We start from the raw sequence: 20,264 nt of genomic DNA, 5'->3' as shown, positions 1-20,264 counted from the left end.
AACTGTTTATTTGTCTCCTTTGTCGTTTACTGCAGCCAAACCTACTCTCGGCTGATTGTTGCCAGTTCCAACAAAATAAATGGCAATTAAACCTTCTAGTATTTCGCATAGGATCTGAATCATGACAGTTTGACTCCAATACCGTCAATCCCTGGGCCCTTCTTTTCATAAGGGTTTATAATGGGCCATCTAAAATATTATATGTAATAATAAACTTTTCTTTACAAATGAAAAAACCTTTGATAATCCCACACAGGAGTGGATAAAACCCACGTAATCTCACTGCACTGAGGTTCATTTCCAAAACTCCACACTAGATGTCCCCATATGCCAAATTAAGATTGACTGCAGAAAACGCTGTCTTTAATTCTCAGATTCTTTGAAAGATTCATGTATTTGTTGTTGGTCAAATTTCTGAATCCAACAAAACCCTCAGGAATAAATTATTGATGAATGCAGCAAAAGTTTTTATAGTCATTAGAAGTGTTAGTGGTTATAGTTGTAGTTACAGTATTGGAAACGGTCACTTTTGTAAAATATCCATTATCTATTAACTTAATATAAGTTAAGGACTCAAATGGTAGCTCATAATTTTGCTCTTCAATGGTCCCAACCAAGTCATACATATACAATTCACACAACAAATTATTTAGTGTACTTTTTCATTGTAATATTTGAATGGTGAATGAAGACAAGGTATTTTTGCACCATCATGAGTAAATAACATTTCCTGGATCAGAGGAAGCAGAGAAAAACAGGTCTCATTTGCCTTTTGAGAGCTGAAATTTCCAGTTCATTTCCAGTATAATTTTCCATGATTGTATTGGCAGCGCTCCAGTTTTGGCCTCCGACACAATGGGAGGTGGGGCCACAGGTCTTTGGTATGTGACCTCCATGACTTGTGTCTGACCAGTCAACATTCCTGTTATCCCCTATACTCCAGATATATTAGCAGCAATGCTGACCTAATGAAGGTTATCAGAAAATGGCGATAAGTCAACCGATTTCAACCAAAAATCAAGTCTGTTCAATGCAGCTGTGTCCACTTAAATTCTGTTAAGTCAAGTATGTGTCCCTGCTGGGACGTTCTCTGTTGGGCTCACCTGCTGGCTCCTATGACAACATGGACATGTTTTACTCATAAACTCAATACTTTCAACTGGCTGGACTGGACAGTGAATACAATATAGAAAAATAAACATCAAATGTAGATTCATTAGAGTTGTGCTTCCCAAACTGTATATACAGAGACCCAGTTTTAAAGATGACAAACCATCACAGCCATGTTTGCAGTATAATAAATCATGGCAGGGGCACATTTGCACTGCACTGCCATTTCTGTAACACATGTGTCTGCTCTACGGAGGTCACCATGTTTGTACAAAAGCTCACATTGGACAAACTAAACATGTTTTGATGCTGAGTGAAGGCTACATAAGGGTTGCCACCAGTCCTGTAAAATACGGAATCGTTCTTTATTTGGCAATTAAATGTTGTGTCCCATATTGAACCAATACGGGACACGGAGAGAGAAGCCACAGTGCATGTGTGGTGCGCAGAAAAAAAAAAAAAGGCCCATCTGCACCAGATGAGGGGGCACACTCTAGAATATAATATAACACACACAGTCCCTGTCATAACAACAAAATTAGATTTAAAAAAAAAAACCAACGGTACAGAATTGGCATAATAATTTATTTTGGTTTTTCGATTTCGGCCAACTGCTTCCTTTCCTGATTTTCGGTGCATCCCTAGTTATATTTCTTGTTCATGTGTTCCCCCAGCTGCTTCCCAAAGTACATATTTTCTGTAATACAGAGTTATGTAGTGTTCTGCGTCTGTGGTAACTTGCCCTTACTTCATGAGTCACCATAATGGTCCTTCAAAAAGCCTCAGAATGCCCCATTTTTATCTCAAATTTTCAAATGCTCCGCTAAGCACCAACCCGCCTCCGCTCCCTCACCATGTATTACCCATATTGAAATTTTCCTTGAAAAACCCCCAACACCCTTACAACACACGCGTCTAGATTAGTCGGTCCATGGTGGTCGTGGCCCAGAGGAGCCGTGGTGGGGCATCCCTTATTTTCATTTCTGAAAGGTGGCAGCCCTAGCTACATAGGCTCTCTGACACACTTGGAAGGGAAGTAGAGGGATATTCAGCTGAAACAGGCCACTTCACCAATAAAAAAGTTGCCAGATTTCACACGTTGTTCCTTTAAATACTTCATAAGTGACTGCATCCCGGTCTGCTGTGTAAGAGGAGAGTGTAGGGTGTGTATTAAGTGCAGTGTTACATTTTCCCCAGAAAGCAACACCTAACATTCAGGATTCATTTAAACAGGTCTTTGAGTTTTCTAAGGGATGGCAATGCAAATAAAACAACCCAAAACTACCCGCTACTTCGCTCTAAATCACAGCTACATTGTCACCCCACAACTAAAGGGCCAGCGTTAACCCTCTGGAGACACAAACCCAACTGATCATGGAGTCTTCAGCCTGTATATGTAGTCTGTCAGCCACTGATCACCCTCAGCTGTGGGAGAACACAGGTGCAGCAAATCACTCTGAATTAACAGAGACGCCATGACCTACACTCTGGAGTTAGTTTAGATGCAGTCTTTTGTCTTTAGCTCAGTCTTTTTCTTAATGAGCCACATGTTGAGGGAGGCTGCTGTATTGTGGATTATTATGGTAGAAAGTGTTAACTGTGGTGGGGAATGAACAAGTGTTGTCTCTGAGGATTACTGCAGATATTAATCTGAAGTAAAATGTTATTTTGCCACCAAAATACAGTTTCCAGTCTTCTGTTGGTCCTGAACCAGTCTCTAGTAATGACCAGATTAGCACAACCATGGTTGCTATCATTTTGTATATATGTGGACAGAATGATAAAATATAAATATATAAATAAAAAATATACATCATTCAACAGAAAAAAAAATCAGATAAAAACATCAACAGCCTGATTAACATGAGTCCAAGTTACTCAAAGTTAATTTAAAACATTCCGAGTACAGTGTTTTTATAAGATTTAGCAGTTTCTGTACATTAATCCAAGCAGATGGAGAAGCAAACTTTTCCCCAACTTGTTAGGTTAGTGATTTTAGACAGTCCAACTGTTTATGAAGCAATTATAATGTTTTTAACAATGTACTACTTCATGTAAGTAGTTCATACATTTACATTCATTTATGTGACTATATTTATTTATTATTTGTTATATGTCTTGTTTTGTTTTGTGCTTTTAAGCAAATAGTGTTTCGTATTTATGTCTGAAAGTGCAAACTGAATACAAACAAAATAATGACATGACATAATTACAAAATACAGATACAGAGACACCATTAAACCAAATTCAAGCCAACGTGAATGGAAGATTTAAATCTAGCCTGTGCTGTGACACTTTTGTACAACATTGACAATATAGATTTTTTGTGTAACAGAAAGAAAAAAAATACAGCTACTAATAAAAAAAAAAAAAACTATTTAAATTGTTAGCTTCTTCTTCTTTCCCATCTTCTATCTGCCAATTCTTTGTCCCCTTATTTTGTGATCTTGATACCTTTACCAAAATTATAATTTCATTTGCTGTTATTTAATTTACTCAAGTCATTATTTGGTTTCTTTTTAGGAGATGTGGTGGTCGGAGAGGCAGCAGGGTCCCTGAGGGGCCTCGGGGAAACATGGCAACGTGGCTGTAATGTTTGGGGCATCCGCGGTGTCTTCCCCACCTCGTGTGTGAAGGAGCTGAATCTCTCGGGTCGCTCCAGGCAGCTGTCTGAACGCTCGGCTCAGGCCCAGGCTTCAGAGCTGCCGCCCTATGCCCTGGGCCAGGCACGGGCTCTCATGAACCTCCACGCACAACTCAATGAAGAGCTGGATTTCCGCGAGGGGGACTTGATCATCATCACAGGCCTGCCTGAGCCGGGCTGGTTCCAGGGAGAGCTGGACGGTCGCAGGGGGATCTTCCCAGAGGGGTTCGTGGAGCTCCTTGGGCCAATCAGGTCTCCACAGGAGCCTGTGGAATGCCAGTATTTGAACAATGACCCTCAAGAGTTCAGCTACGAGGACTCTTATGATGCAGAAGAGGGTCCTGAAGAGGGTGTGGAGGAAGGGGAGGTTTTTTTGAGAGAGGAAGAGGAAGAGGAGCACAGGGAAAGTGTTGCGGAGGAAGAAGAGGGCAGTATGTATGGAGTGGCCCTGTATGAGTTTCGGGCCATGGAGCCAGGTGAGCTGGACTTTGATGTTGGGGATCGCATTCGAGTTATTAACACTTTGGAAGACGGGTGGCTGGAGGGGGAGCTGAGAGGGCAACATGGGATTTTTCCTCATCGATTTGTCAAAATGGAGGATGACGGGCAGAAAACTGCAGAGGAAACAACTGTTGTTGAAACAAAAGAAGACAAAAGGTCCAGTTGTACTTCTGGATACAGCTCAGGTCACATGCGTCCCAATGGGTCAGAGAATGGCTCTGAATGGAGGCAGTGTGAGGATTATACAGTGTGGGACCTGGATTACTTTGAGAGGACTGAGGAGCAGAGGTGGCAAAGTGAAAGCAAAAGTCCTGCGGCTCAAGCTAACAGCAGAGCCCAGACAGAAGAGCACAGGAAGCCTGACTCCCCGCCACATAGACCAGTCGCTCCAGTACAAAGAGGGCCAGAGAGACCCAGGTCCACTCCACCAGCAAGGCCCACACTCCCACCGCGACCTAGCCTGCCCGCACAAATCCACAGGCGCCACAGTCCTTCTTCTGGCACACATCGGTCTAACTATGCTAATGGTCAATCTCGACTGCTGCAGCCCAAACGAACTCACAGTCTAACCCTGCCCTCTAACACTCAGCCTGGCTGGTCTAAAGACAGTAGACGCTACCAGAGGCCACCACCAGATGTTGGCTCCCCCAGTAACAGAGGTGCCACTCTCGGCCAGGCCTTAATTCACCTTGTAGAAAGTCACAAACGGAAGAAATTAACTCGCCATGCTAGCGTCAGTGACGCAGATATGATGATTGGCGGTGCTGAGACGCGGACACACCCCCGGCAGACGGTGCGTGGCTCCAATGGGATAATGCCGACTTCCATCACCTTGGATTCCCTGGCGGCTTCAGCCAATAACTTGGAGGCCAAACTATCCCAACAGCTTTTTGAATTTGAGAAAAGCTTGACTTCTTTATATGGCGACACTCACATGGATTCTGCGGCTTCAAGGAACACTTCATCTATAGGTGACCTGAGCCAACAATCACATGTTTCACGGCACTTTTCTATTCTGGACTTTAGCAATGAAAGTGATATTATTCGAGGCTCTTCACATTCCCCTGTGTCCGACCTCCTGCAGTCAAACTCTGCATCCTCCACACTTGAGAGGCGCAGGACACTCCGGCCTCCTCCTCCTCGTCCCAGAGTCCATCGTCCTCCAGCCCCAGCTCCATGCAAACCAGCCCGCCCTGCTCCACGTCCCCCTCCTCGTCCCCCTCCAACCAGCAACATCCCCACAAGCAACCCCATCTTCTACACACCTGAAGAATCTCCTGCAAACCTCCTCGACCACATAACAGAGGATCATCCAGAGTTCAGTGACCTCGCAGCTGCCCAGGAACACGAAATTCAGTGTCAGCTGGAAGCGGAGAAAGAGCTGGAGAGAGAAATGGAGCTGGAAAGTGAGAGACGGAGGGAAGAAGAGCAGAGATATCAGCTGCTCCTGCGGCTACAAGAGGTGGAGCACGACATGGAGGCATATGCACACACAGCAGAGGAGCTCAGGGCCATGCTGGAGGAGGAGGAGGACGAGACGGCCCGCATGCAAGCAATGGAGAATCTAGAGTTCTGCAACTACACGTTGGAGACACTGGCCCTAGAACAGCAGCAGCTACAAGGTAAGATCATTGAAGCTTAAATGGACATTTTGGATGTCTTTGGGAAATGTCAAGCCTTTATTAGAAAGTGCAACATAAAAGATGACAGGAAATGAAAGGACAGGGGGGAATGGGGTAGATCAAACTCAGGAATGATGCCCCACCTGAGAAATTTGCAAGTCACTGTCAGGCCTTTATACCCTTAGGATAGGAGAGCATTTAGTTATTTATGAGTCCTTGGGTGGATTGTTCTCAAGATAAAGATAACATGATAAAAGTTAAGGATGTTAGAGACAAAGTGGATTCAATGGAGTGCTGAATGTTGACAGTTCTTTCCCGTAGTAGGTTTTTCAGTGCAGGCAAGAGTTGTGAACGACACCCAGCATAATAGATGTAATAAAATAAAGTTCTAACTGTGTGTGCAAAGAACTAAGTACTGTATTGTTACACTCTACAGGTAGTTATTTAGCAGAATGATGCAATAAAGTAGACTGTGTTTGAGTTGGTGTCATTGTTTACTGAGATTCTGTTGCCTGCAGATGAGTTCTTACATTCATTCATAACACAAGAGTATAAAAATGATGTCTATGATATGTTAACAATATCATCACGGCTTTATCTTGCTGTGAGACAGACTTTTCTGACTAGAAACAGAATGTTTTTTTTAAAGGCACCAAAATACATAGAGAAAATCTGCATTTTTAGCTCTTGAAAACACTGAAACTGCTGGTCTACTGCTGCATCATTCGAGAACTTTGTGTGACTTAGGTAAATCGAAACTCAGGAGTTCAAACACCAGTGTCACAAAATAAAACATTTAGACTTGCTGGTAGAGGCAGCAGTGGGAGTTTACAAACTTTAATTACCAGTTGAAAAAACAGCTGTATTACAGTGAGATAAAGTTGCTTCAACTGACATAGATTATAGTAGGGAAGCTGTTATTATTTGTTTTTCTTTTCTTGTGTCCCCACTGGCCATGTTTTCAATGACAGCAAGTCTACCAGGTTCTTGGTGAAAGGTTCATGTAGGGGTCACACACAGCACAGTCAACTCTGACTCTTAACAGTGACATTAAGAAATAAAAAATAAAAAATAAACCAGCCATTTTGAAAAGTGAACAAATGTGGCAGGATTTCTAGGCTGCAGTAGACAAAAAGGACAGTTCAATTGTAAGTGAGTGAACTCTCAGATCACGATCGGCAACACATCTAATTGACTGGGATTCTTATACAGTACTTAGTATCTGGGTGCTGTCTTTGGCACGTACACTTGCACATAGGTACGATGTGCATTCCTGCATAGACCAAGAGGCACATGGGCCTCTGTTTCACTTTCCACACACACACTCTCTCTGTCTGTCTTAGTCTTTGTATCCATATTTCCTTTCTCCGTCTCCTTCCTCAGACTTTTCTTTAGTCTGAGCCGTTGAGCCGTTTGCAGTTGTGGAGACACACAGATTATGTCCCACTTTAGAGCGGGACCCAAATTGTGGTTGTGGCGAGCTGTGACATGGCCTGTGACCCACCTCTCCACACTGTTAGGGCTGGTGAGAGAGGTCAGCGGCAACCGGGCGACAGGTAGGCTCGATTCAAGATGTTGTGTTGATATGTGCTGTGTTTATGAGACAGCTGATCGCCCCTGCTGCACCGAATTGGCATTTTTGCTGTTTGACACATCTTCTTTTGCCCACTACTGTATCAACAATTGTCCTCTCACTCGTCACTGAGTCGTAGCAGCAGTTGGTGGTTTAGTGCCTTGCTCAAATAGATCTGTTTCTCTGTTTCTGCTGGTCACTATCACTTTAAAGGGGACATTTTATGCAAAATCAACTTTTTAATCATTTAAATCCTTATATTTGGGACTCTGGAGGCCCTATCAGTCAGCAAAGTGTGTAAAAAGATGACTCACTCATGTTTTTGTGGTCCTCCTCAGTCTAAGTACAGAAGATGAAACATGCAATGTTGACTTCCACACTCATTGGGACGTCATAATGCGCTAAATTCCTGGAATTGTTGTCTCACGGAGCTCTGATTTGTCCGTAAAACACGCGAGAGTGCTGGCGAGGGAAATGGTATCCGAAAACCGGAAGTCCGCCAAAAATTCTATTCTTGGCTCCCCAGTGCAGCACAGAGTCCTACACAAACTTCTACACAAACTTCCAGCCTCAGAGGATTTATCTGTCCAGTGGATACATGTTATGTATGACGGCAATGTGCCTGCTAGAGCCTGCAAATGATCACTTTTCCAAATGCTAACTGCTGTTAGCTCCCAGTAGCCTCTGTGGCTGATGTCATTTCTTGTTCCTTATGTTTCGTTTTACTTTTTTTAAGAAAACTTAAAAAAAAAGAAAAAAGGTGGACCTAAAGAGATACTACTAAACCGAGCGTCCTGCTGTGGTGCTTTTGACCAAAGCATGTCACAGACATGTTCATTAGGACACCAGGGAACTAGTTTAACTTGGAGAAATAGGGTATAGCGATAGTTCAGGTTGTTTGTGTGGATGTATGAGACACTGACACATAGACAGTGCTGCTTGCACTATGAGCGCCTCCTTTGCTGAGAACCAACATGACACGGAGACTCTCTACGCTTGAATACATGACTGTCTGCACTACCACATTTATTAAGCAATTTATTAAAATGCTTATCTGATTAGAGTCGATAAATATCTTAGAAATACTGTATGTTCACTTTCATGAAACTGGAGTTTGTAAACCACTCACTCTCAAACACCAAAGTTGTATTTATTTTTTTGGTCTATTGTGTCCTCTTTTGATAAGTTTGTGTCACATGTAAATCAAAATGGTAAATTACAAACACCAAAGTCACAAAATAAGAATGATGACACACAAAAAAGACCCAAACTGTTTCTAAAAATGTTCCCCCTATACGAGGGTTTCACCGACTCCTTTGTTTACTGATTATAATTAAGCAATACTCTGATTATCAGCCATGTCAATGTGCTCGTCTCAACTCTCTCTGACACCAGAGTTCACTGTTTCTCTGTGAAACAGACACAGATACGTGTCCTCATTCATCTAAAACCTTTCAGTCTAATCACTGCCATTCACAGTCACAACCGTGCTTCTTTGTCATGTAAATGTCTCTGATTTGACACAAGTTTCATGCCTATTGAGAACATACTAATTGGATGTGTTTTTAAACACACAGTGTCAGTTTAGGCTGTTGTTTCTTTACTCAAAGCTTATCTCCCCAAGATAATCCGATTGCTATTACTGTACTATTTGATTTGATGCTTGTTGATCATGTTGCTTCGTGTTGAAACCATGTTTGTATGCTGTTACATTCAGATATATGGTCACTTCTGAGCTTATCAGAGGGTGGATCCCAGATCTCTCTGTTGAATGTCAATGAAAGGAATCAGCCTGCAGACAGGAACAGGTTATAAAGGCTACAGGTGCCTCTAAAGGTCATGCAAAAAAAACATAGTTTCCATTCATTCATCACACTGTAGGAATTCTCACACCCTTCTCTCACAGTCATAATTTTAGGTTTGCCGCCTCTAGGTTTCTCTTTTGATATCTTGGAAATGGACTAAGATGGTGATACCGAGTGCTGCACCTGGAAGGAAGAAAAAAAATCAAGAACCTGCCTTTTGCAGTGTTTTTGATATGGTAACTAGAAACACATTAGTCGGACACAACAAGCTTTAAAAGGATGTGCCCCCTTTTTTCCCTCTATCATGTTTGATGTGCACATATTAACGGTGCTCACAGGATCTTTGTTATTCACTTGCCACGTGACGCTAGTCCACACTTACATACGCGTTAGGAGTTTTTCATGCTTCTGCAGGGTGTGTTCCCTGAGTGTGATGTTCAAGAGACAATAGGAGCTTATTGTTACAAGACAGGCAGTAAACTTCACCACTGACTGAGCTCTGACTGCACTTTTGCTGTACAGAGGCCAATCGAGAGAGAATCCTCAATCAGTGTATTACTGAAACTCAATTCAACTTCAAAACCTGTGCTCAGTATGATTCTTCTTTTAAGATTTTCCTTTTCAGGTTCTCTATCTAGAAAACGGCATCTTGTGTTTCAGTTTGAATTACTATTGTGTAGTAAGGAAATTAAGTTTATGACTAAAACTTGACCCTGAGGAAGACTTAGTCATTTTGTTTGTCTATGAGCTAGAGAAATTCATTCATAATGTAAGTTCAGCTGAAGGCAGTGTGGGAAATGTGTTTAGTGTATTTTTGTACCTATCTTGCTGTCAGATCAGCTGGATCCTTTCTACGCTTGTCAACCAATATCGGTGCTTAGCGGAAACTGAAAGACTTTCAAAGAAATCATGTTATGATTGGCCAATTTGGTTTATGACTGATAAGGTAAGTTATCTATTTATCGAATGTGCATGTGATGCATCCTATCATAGCTGCATCAACACGAGGGGGCCTCTGTTTAAGTTTATAACCTGCATGGTGTGGGTCAGTCATAAACAGCCCTGTTTTCTCACACATTGGAACAGGTTTTTCTCCACCATCTCTTTGTGTTTCCTCTCTTATAAGCTCTCCTTCAGCCTCCTGTAATTCTTTAACCCACTATTAAAAACGCCTCCATCCGCTTCCACGCCAGCACGTTATGATCTGTTGAACACTGTTTTCAGGAGTCCTTTTCAGCCTCTGGTTTCTCTCTGTCAGCCTTGCAACACTACAGTCAGTTTGATATATGCCCTTATTCCTGGACATCACGGCCCATCTTCTAGACGATGTCAGTGAAGCCCTCGACAGCTTCATTAACGGAGACTAAACACTGCGACACAAACCAGCACAGAGGAATGTTGTCTTTGACATTCCTGCAGTTGACACATGCACACAAACGCACGGTTTCGGTTGTGTTGTGCTACTGAAAGCTGAGATGTTGAGGACACTGATAATTAAGCAGTCTTGCGAAAGAACAGAGCACTGTTTAATTATGATTTTCTATGTGCTCAGACTCAGGCTTACCAAGCCCTGTGTTCAACATGGCGTTTTTTGGCTTCTGCACGAAAAAAGAGTGTTTATTCTAACAGTGTTTTAAAATGACATAATTTCTCTTGACAAAACATTGAAAAACTCTTCTAACACGAAGCTCAAAACAGTTTAGCTTTTTAAATGTTAAATTGTACTGAATAAAAAACTTTTTTGTAGTAAACAAATGAGGGCAAGGTCAAATCATTGCATAACGGGGTATTTTACACACAATTCATATGCATATATATATACACACACACAAATATACGTATGTATATATATATATATATATATATATGTGTGTATATATGTATATATATATATACGTATATATGTATATATATGTATATGTAATATTTGACATACACATAAAGAGCTATAACTTTGACAAAGAAACTCTACTTTCTATTCCTTGTTTGCGATAAGGTTTGCAAAGATTGCACTAACTTTAAACCATTAAATAGAGTTTTATAAAAAGATTAAATAGTATTAGAACATGGGTATTCAGAGCGCAGAGACTCACCAGCTTCTAATTACATTATAGATTGTGTTCGTGGAGGGTAAACTGACACTGTCCCACACGTACGTGTCTGTGTGTATCACGTCCATTGGACTGTTTGCCAGTGCTTTAAACCTTTCTTTCATAGAGCGTTAAAGGGGGAGGGATACATTATACTCCTGCTTTATGAATAGGCCGGAGCATTTTCTCACACTAAAAGATTGTGTCTCTTCTGAACATAGGGAGACTCTTCAACAATAGCTCATTGTACGCACCAGTAGCTGCTCTGGCTCAATCGGGTTGTGTTCTCTGGAAAAATATGTCACTCTCCTCACTCTTATACCCACTAACAAAACAGACAACTACAATAACTATCATTAGATCTTTCTATTCCACTTGTTTGCTTCTTTTTCATTCAGCCATTCATTAAAAAGAAGTCCCTCCTTCAAAAGTCACTTGTTGGCTGAGTTCAGTTTCACTCATGACCTTTGAACCAGTGTTGGGAGTTGTGAACACAGAGGAACGAGACTTTCTGACCGTAGTCAGAATGAATGGAAGCTGTAGTAATTGTGAAAGTCACAGGAAACAGCAGAAACAAAGCAAACAGGATTTGAGGAAGGATGGAGGATTGTTCATGGCAGTGAAAAAAAAACATTTGTTGCCAAAGTGAAGTGATGTTAGCCCCCATCCTCCATCAAAGAACTCCAGACTGTTTTCCTACAAACAGAGATACTAGCCTGTTGAAACTTTGGGAGGAGTTAGTGCTCTAATCCTCCACTCATGTGACTCTACTGAATCATTAACCCAGGGAGGCCCCTCCTTCAGGAGCCCTACCCCCCTCTCCTTCTATGATTCGCTGAGATGGCTGTGAGTAGGGTGTGATTAAGTTACACTGAGGGCTGGGAGGTGCTTGGGCTGGGCAGTCCCGCTGAAGCAGTGGAGAGGAGGCAGAAAACAAGTGGGAGAGTTAGAGACAATATGCCTGACAGGTGGAGTCTCGAACTGCACTTTGTTATGGAATGCAGGACTTCAGAAAACAGAGCGAGAGAACGCCATGTTGAGCAAGGAACAGTATCAGCACCGGGTAGGTTGATTTAAACAGCAGGAGTCATGAAGAGCCCTGTGGCTTATGGCAATCCAGGCATGTTTGGTCCAGTGGATTGGAACTATGCTGCTGTTGCCCCAGTGAAGAGAGGGAAGAGCATGGAGGAGCTGGGTGATGCCGGCTGGGCCAAAGAGAGGGAGAGGATCAACCATTTGCAACATTTACAACAACTACACCAGCTGCAGCTTCAGCAGCAACAGGTTGGATATCCTGGGTATGGAGTCGGTCATCCCGTCCAGCCACACGCACCAGTCATGCTCGCAAATCCTGGTGACCCACTTCCACCTCCAGGCTGGCCGTCACCAGTACATGGTGGCATGATGGTGCCTGTAGGTGGACCAATGCCACCCCAAGTTCATGTTCCAGCTCAGTGGCCTGTACAGCCCGGCTGGGACCACCAGCACATGACAGCACCGGGAACTCAAAGCCAGGATGTTTACTTCCACCCTGGCTCGCAGGACGGCCACCTCGACGTGAGGATATCGGAATGGAAAGGCAGAAATTGTTTTTACCAGGGCCCAGAGGACTACAACCACCAGGACTATGGCAGAGTGCCACAAGAACAGGAGAACAATGACTTAAGAACTCACGAAGGATACGGTAACTCAGAGGAAGACAGGAAAAGAAGGGATGACTTTGCCCGAGAAAAGGAACATAACACTGATCGGTATGATTATAGGAGTCCCAGAGAGTTGGAGGAGTACGATCACAAGGACAGATCCAGGTACAGAGAACATTATGACAGGAAATACAATGAATACTACAGTGACAGAGAGGAGCAATATTATGACAGAAAGAAATACAGGAAACGCGATGGCAGAGAACATGACAGTTACAGCAGTGAGTATGAAGACAGCACACGTCCTCGCAGAGACAATTACAGGGACAGAGATCCCTACTATGACCGTGACAGGCAGTATAATGATTCTAAAGACTGTCATCGCTCCAGAGAAAAGGAATACCATCGGGACAATGACCTCTATTATGATGAGCGAAAACGTAGGGACCCTTACTCTGACCGGTATGCAGAGGATCGATATGAACGCAGAGAAAATAAAGACAGATACCCCTACAACCGACGGGGTGAGGAAACTGGCAAAGGAAGGAGCTATTATGATTCAGAACTCGAGGAATACAGTGATTCTAAGGAGAGGGACTACTCTAACAGGTACCAGGATAGAGATGATGACCGGAGGAGAGATGAGTACTATAGCAACAGAAGAAGGGACAATTATAGGGCGAGGGACCACTATGAGCGAAGGGATGTGGACCACTATGACCGTGAAAATGATTATCGCTACGAATCCAGAGAAGACACAGAACGTTCACACCACAGGTCCAGAGACGGATATCGAGAACATCGTTCAATGTCTATGGATTCTCAATATGAGGAGTATCCCACAAAGACCCATTGTGAGGAATGGGTAGAACAGCAGAACCAGAAACTGGCACGCGGGGAGATACACTCTTTCGAGGACCCCGTCGTATACCGGCACAGTGATGAGCAGGAAAGGGGTTATGAGTCGAGTGCTGGGAGCATAGATTCAAAACGGGGTCACAAACCCGTTTATGTGGGCTCACTAGATCGGAATAGCTTCTGCAGGAAAACAGCGCCGAGCTCCCTGCGAAAGTCCCAGTTCGCCACCGCCAGGAGACAAAAGCAAGGTAAACACAAGGATATTGTCATGTGAGCGAATGTCCTTGACTTGTAGTTATTTGCACAGGATGAGGTCTTTGTGTCCATGTGATCATCGACTTGTGGGAGGGTTCAAACTACTGTACATGAAAAGCTCAGGTTTTCGACTTCTACCACTAAACACATCTAGTAAAACTCAAGACATGGTTTTGGAGATTGTCACTTCCAGGCTGAGGAGATAATAGAGGGTGATCAGGTCAATAGTCTCACTTTTTATCCCTGGTGACCTCCAGTGGTGCTTTTCTAATCAATGCTAACTGGGGGCTTCAATGTGCTGACTAGTCACATTCACCCACTAGGAAACAGTGTGTTGGAACCTGTGTGTGTGTGTGTGTACGGACATGCATGTATCACTTACAGCTATATCACAAGAAAGTGAGCTGTCAGGAATTTGTAGGCCTAAGTACCAGTCAAACAGGTTTTGTGGGTGTTTGGTTTTTGTTGTCTGTCATTCTCACTGTCTGTAGGTTTCCCTGTCGCTGCAATGTTCTCCTCCACTGATGCTACGCGCACCACTAACCAGTCTGTTTAGTTCTTGCATCACTGAAAGGTCTGTCTGTTCCTGTTGTGGCCGAGATACACTTGAAAACACACTGAAGTGGATTTTTTTTAATGATGATTTCAAGTTATGTTTTGTATTTTAGACTGTGAGTCTTATGATAAAGCGAAGAAAATGCATGGCATTATTAAACGGTAATCTAAGAGTGAGTTAAAAACATCCAATAATGATACTCAAGTTTCAGGTCAGGAAAAACGTTTCATAATTTCAGCACTTTTAGAAGAAGTTGTTGGGAAACAGTAGTAGTAGTAGTAGTAAGAGTATGCAGCACAGCAGTGCCAAATGAAGGGCTTCGTCTCTTTAACAGCAGTTCATACCCTCTTGTTTCTTTCTTTTGCACACCTTCACCTCAGCTATGTGCCCAAAGTAAAATAGAATCTAAACATTTTGTTTGCGACTGAAGCTGCCAAGATGCATATAAACATTCAGCCCTTTAAAATCATCTTATCGTCACCAGTGAGTGGCAATGGTCAAGGAGTGGACATACTGCTCTGGATAGATGTCCATGAACACAAACAGTGACTTTCTGTGTGTGAGTGAGAGAGAGAGAAAGAGAAAGAAAGAGATATTTGATGAGGAAAAGAAAGAACACTCTTCTTATCTCACTTCATTGCATCTGAGAAGAAGCAGGTGGTGCCCTATGACCCCTCCCCCAGTCATCAAGGAACACACACACACACACACACAGATTTGCAGAGCAATCCTTCCGAGGAAGCTGCATTGACTTCCATTAATTTGGACAGCCTAAACAAAGTGTTATCCCTAACCATTACCAGTTAATACCTCACTGTAACTTTAACTATAATCCAAATCTTAGCCCTAAACATTAACAGTTCCTCAGAAAGGAGGTTCTACTTCTTCAGAATCAGGTTTTGAGCTCCATGCAGAATACTGGTCCTGACAAGGTTAGTTATTATACCAGAAAAGGTCCTAAAGAGATAACAAAGTACACACACACAAACACAGAGCCCCCACCACACACTCATTTCAGGAGCCCAAGTATTAATCCCTAGCGTCAGCACGGTTGAGTGGATGGTGGGGGTCCGTCTGGTGCCAGGCGGTGGCCAGCACTGGCCTGACTCCTTCACTGCAGGACTAGACTGATACTCCACATGCATGTGTGTTATAGAGCAGGCATACTTGAAAGATGACGCCATTTTTCAAAACACACACACAGACACACACACACAGACACACACACACACGTATGTGCACTGACAGCCGCGGTGTCTTGTCATCCGTTAATCTCATTAAACTGTTTCAGCTCGGTCAGGGTTTTACCCCCCGAGCAAAGCATTTGATTGCAGGGCTAAAAACATTAGGCCATCTTGTCGCTGCGCTTATTGGGCTTACTCTGTCATACTGTGACATTGAGGTGAAGGTCAAGGCTTTTGTGAGGTGAACCTTAAGTGTGTATAAGGACCTTTGTTGTCATTAATCCAGGATTCTATATTGGACCTTTATGTTTTTTTTAAAAGAAATACATTTAGTAAATAAATAGTTGAGTGGTTGTGGGTAAGCAGTGTGTCGTCATCCAGTTATGATCCGGCACGGCAGCATATGTTGTGTTGTCCTCTGTAATCCCTCAGCAGTCACTACCATTGGTGGGGTGAGGAGTTAAGGCAGAAACTCTTTGGATGAGATTCCATATCATCTGATAACATCACTCTAAAGTGTCTAATCTCAGTCAACTGGCAAAATGCACTGACAGATACTGTTCTGATAACTTTCAAAAGCCACTTCTAGCATTTAAGTGGCACATGCGCGTGAATACAGTGTGAGTAGTTTCAAGTCAATAACATCTACTTGTCTAGTGTTGACTTTTTTCTAACATCGCTTACTATAATGAAAGAAGCTGAAATAGATCACGATGATAGAAAACAACACCATCTGTGTTTATATTGATCCTCCATAAGCCTTTCACAGCAGGAAACCAGTGTCCCTTGGTGACACTGGTTCACAGAGAAAAAATACACTTTGATTCACAGCATAAAAGTATCTATCTATCTACAAAACTGTTTTTACTTAGTATAACATACTAAGATATTATCTCATGTTTTTCTAGCAGTGGTACATATCATGACAACCCCAGCCGAAAAGTACCTGTGTCCTTATGGGCGTCAACCATACAGGAAAAACTAGGGACATAAAAGTTATATGTTACCTTCAGAGACTGTGTATAAAAATGGACGTAGACTTCTGGTTTTAAAAGTAAAGCTCAGGAAGTAGGATGGAAATAGCAGGCAGTCACCTGCTCTGCTGGTTGCAAAAACAACTCCCTTTGAAGGGAAGTCTAAGGTAATAAGTGTCTTACTTTTCACTTGATTTATGACCTGAGTAAACATTTCCCTAAAGGGTAAATGGTCTTGATCATTATTCTTAGGTCTTGTTTAACAGAACAATATGTCAATTTCATAAATTCTGTTCTTAATTAGAGGAAAATAGATGGTAAATTATATGAGGGGGTGATTGACAGCTACTACTGTCCAGAAAGTGCCTGGTTGCAGTTGACATCAGTGAATTTTTGTGAGTTTCACAAACTGCCAAAAATGGTCAAGATGCAAATCACAAGGCGTCACAAAGCGAGTTCATTTCCCAACCTGAAGACTACATCCATTTAGTCTATGGCTCCCTCTTAAAGTAATGTTCAAATGTGAACTGTGAAGGCAGGTCATAGATGTCCAGTTTTGCTATGTGCTTTTGGTCCAGGTTAGAGGATGCTACAGGTACCTGCATAAGAAACAGGACCAATGTTTTCTTTACCTTTTCAGGTAAAAGTGTGGGAAAAAATGGCAAAATGATCTTTGCCCATGTGGCCTTTCCCGTCACACTCAGTTTACTCTTGATAAGGACACATTCTCACCGCCTGTGTGTGTGGTAGTGACACCTCAGTGATGTTTCTTCTGTACACAAAAGTATGGAGTAGAGGTGGGTCAGAATATCAATACAGAAATATATCTGCATCCTTTTTAATAATAAAAAAAAGAGTATTTAAACTACAACTTGGGAACAAGGGCCTTTCTGCAAGGAGTTTGTATGTTCTCCCCGTGTGTGTGTGGGTTTAAGCCCAATTTATACTCCTGCGTAAAGTGCTCTGCGTAGGCTACGCAGAGTCCTCTGCCTCGACGCAGAACCTGTTGTAGAGTCTCCGGTCGTCTCCGGGTGCACGGAATATTTTTTAAGTGTCTGTCACTCCGTCAAGGGACAACAGAGACGGCAAGAGCTGCGATTGGTCCTCAGGACAGGCCGAGCGAAGCTGCTCTGTGCCGGCTCACAGTGAGCACAGAGCGTCTACAGAGGGCGGAGCTTAACACCGCCGACTTAGTCGCTGCCAAACTATAAATACATCATATCTTAACACACAGAGCACATGTTTAGACTCCAAACGGCCAATTTCTCGCCTCAAATTATCTTAAAACTGCGTTCCGGGACACAGAAAAGTGACAAACGGCCACTGTTTCAACAACAACAGTCTTTCTCCCTCGGACGCCATTGCGCACTGTAGCCATAAGCACAACAACCTTGCGCAGCGACCCCTACTGATCGGGCGGGAAATTGCACCACCTATCCGTCACCACGACGCAGAAGTATAAAGGCTCGAGTGGTCTACGTGGTGACGCAGACGGATAACGCATGACGCAGTCGGAGAAGTATAATGTGGCCTTTACTCCGGGTTCTGCGGCTTCCCCCCACAGTCCAAAAACATGCGATATGGGGATTAGGTGAATTGGTCACTCTAAATTGACCGTAGGTGTGAGAGTGTGAGTGAATGGTTGTTTGTCTCTATATGTGGCCCTGCGATGGACTGGCAAACTGTCCAGGGTGTACCCCACTTATTGCCCAATGTCAGCTGAGATAGGCACAGCACCCCCTGTGACCCTCTGGTGGAGGATGAAGCGGTAGATAATGGATGGATGGATTCTTTCAACTTATTTACCCACTAATTTACTCACCATCATACTTTAAGACTTCTTGCGGTGGTTGTTGTGAATGTGGTTACATGAACTCATCCAGGTCGTGCACTTTACCTTTTTATGGGCATTCTGTATTCTTGTGGGCCATGTTTTGCACGTCATATCCCGACGTTTCCTTCCTCTAATGCTGTTGTGAATGTGTTTTTTTTCCCCTTTTTTTGGATTGACCTCTCCATCAAAGTTCTTTCCCAATATTGTGTTCTAAATATAGCGCCCCCTGTACTCAACACTTAACACAAATGTTAACCAAATAAACCCATTTTAGATAAAGGCTGCAACACTTGTTATGTGTGATGTGTATACAGTTGTCACAGTAGTTACAGATGTTGGCTGTGAAAATAAAGACGTTAGTTTAGGGACCAGTTTATTTGCATGTTGACACATGCTGGGGTTCTTCGACTGTTACTCCACAGTAAAGAGATAAAAACTCACTTTAGTCAACAAAGACACAGTATTTTAGTGTCAGTATAGTATATGCCATAGATTTGAGATTGTTCACTATTAAAACTTCTTGTATTTTCCTTATAATTCTTTTCAAACTGTCATTTGTGAGTAGAGTGCAGTGCAAAGAAGAGGATAACGCAACTTTCTGTCGCAGTTGTGGGAAAATCTAAAAAGCCCTGAGGCAGGTCTTTGTCTTCACTTGTCCTGCAATTGATACAATCTTGAAAATTCAGTCAGCTCAGAATCTCAAAGCAGATTTTCCCACATGGGGAGACTGAAGTTTATAGACTCTTAGGAAATACTTTCAACCAGTAGAAGCGTTAATATAATTCATCTGAGATTCATGAATGCCTTAAAACATTCAGTGTTTCACTGAAGCACCTGCTCGAAACAACAGACCCGCTGTCGTCGTCTACCCCATTAACCTGGAGAAAGTAGAGCGGTCTTGTGTGAATGGGCTTCTTCACTTTCACCAAACCCTCTCTCTCTCTGCACATATGCAAAGCTAAAGCTCTCTTGAGCTAATTGAACAGTGTTCGTTATAGAAATCAAAGACAAAATGAGAAATTCAAAGGATCCAACATTGTAGAAACTTGTTAATTTAACATGTTAATTAGATTGTAGCTGCATCCACCTATAGACATGCAGAGCTGGTGATTGATAGTGGACACTTAAAGCTGCACTGTGTAACTTGTTTACCTTTTGCTGTTATTATTCTGCCTGTGTTTGGTCTTCATGAACAGAAATGATGTAACAATATTTGTTTACGACATCACTTATCTGAAAACTGGCTCCGTCAAGCAAAACTATCAGACCTGAACGACTGAGTTGTGAGGTCGTAGAATTTACCTCTGAGTAAGTTTGTGGGTGCTTTGTTATATATTCTAATCTGTTAAGAGCTCATTGTTGCTGTTGCCTCCATCTGTCTTGATATACAATTAATCACTTCCTGTGTGCAGCATGTGAATATCGCGGCACAGCACAAGATCTAAACATTGTTATACTGAGAAACAAAGAATTGTGTTGAGTTGAACAGTGGCTGTGATTACCAGTAATAGCAGTGTTTATATAGGTTGCTGTGAGATGTTGCCAGGACCAGGAATGTGCCCTTTTGACATCTGACCCTAAAAAAGATAAACAGGAAGGCATGTCACTGAATAAA

At 42.6% G+C, this 20,264-nt stretch overlaps 1 protein-coding gene across 2 annotated transcripts in view; it reads left to right on the top strand.

Annotated features, from left to right (window-relative positions):
- dnmbp (dynamin binding protein) overlaps positions 1-20,264 on the top strand; it is a 55,357-nt gene that overhangs the window by 19,228 nt on the left and 15,865 nt on the right. The window contains exon 4 of one of the 2 annotated variants that reach the window (XM_083904300.1): positions 3,634-5,877. In XM_083904300.1, the coding sequence (XP_083760426.1) occupies positions 3,634-5,877 (2,244 nt within the window). Of the gene's footprint in view, positions 1-3,633; positions 5,878-20,264 lie in introns of those variants that run through there. The other variant, XM_083904299.1, reaches the window with a different exon arrangement.

Source organism: Microchirus variegatus, assembly GCF_963457635.1.
Source record: "Microchirus variegatus genome assembly, chromosome: 17".
Lineage (NCBI taxonomy): Eukaryota > Metazoa > Chordata > Actinopteri > Pleuronectiformes > Soleidae > Microchirus > Microchirus variegatus.
The sequence above is the reverse complement of the archived record's forward strand: the minus strand, read 5'-3'. Positions and strand labels throughout refer to the sequence as shown.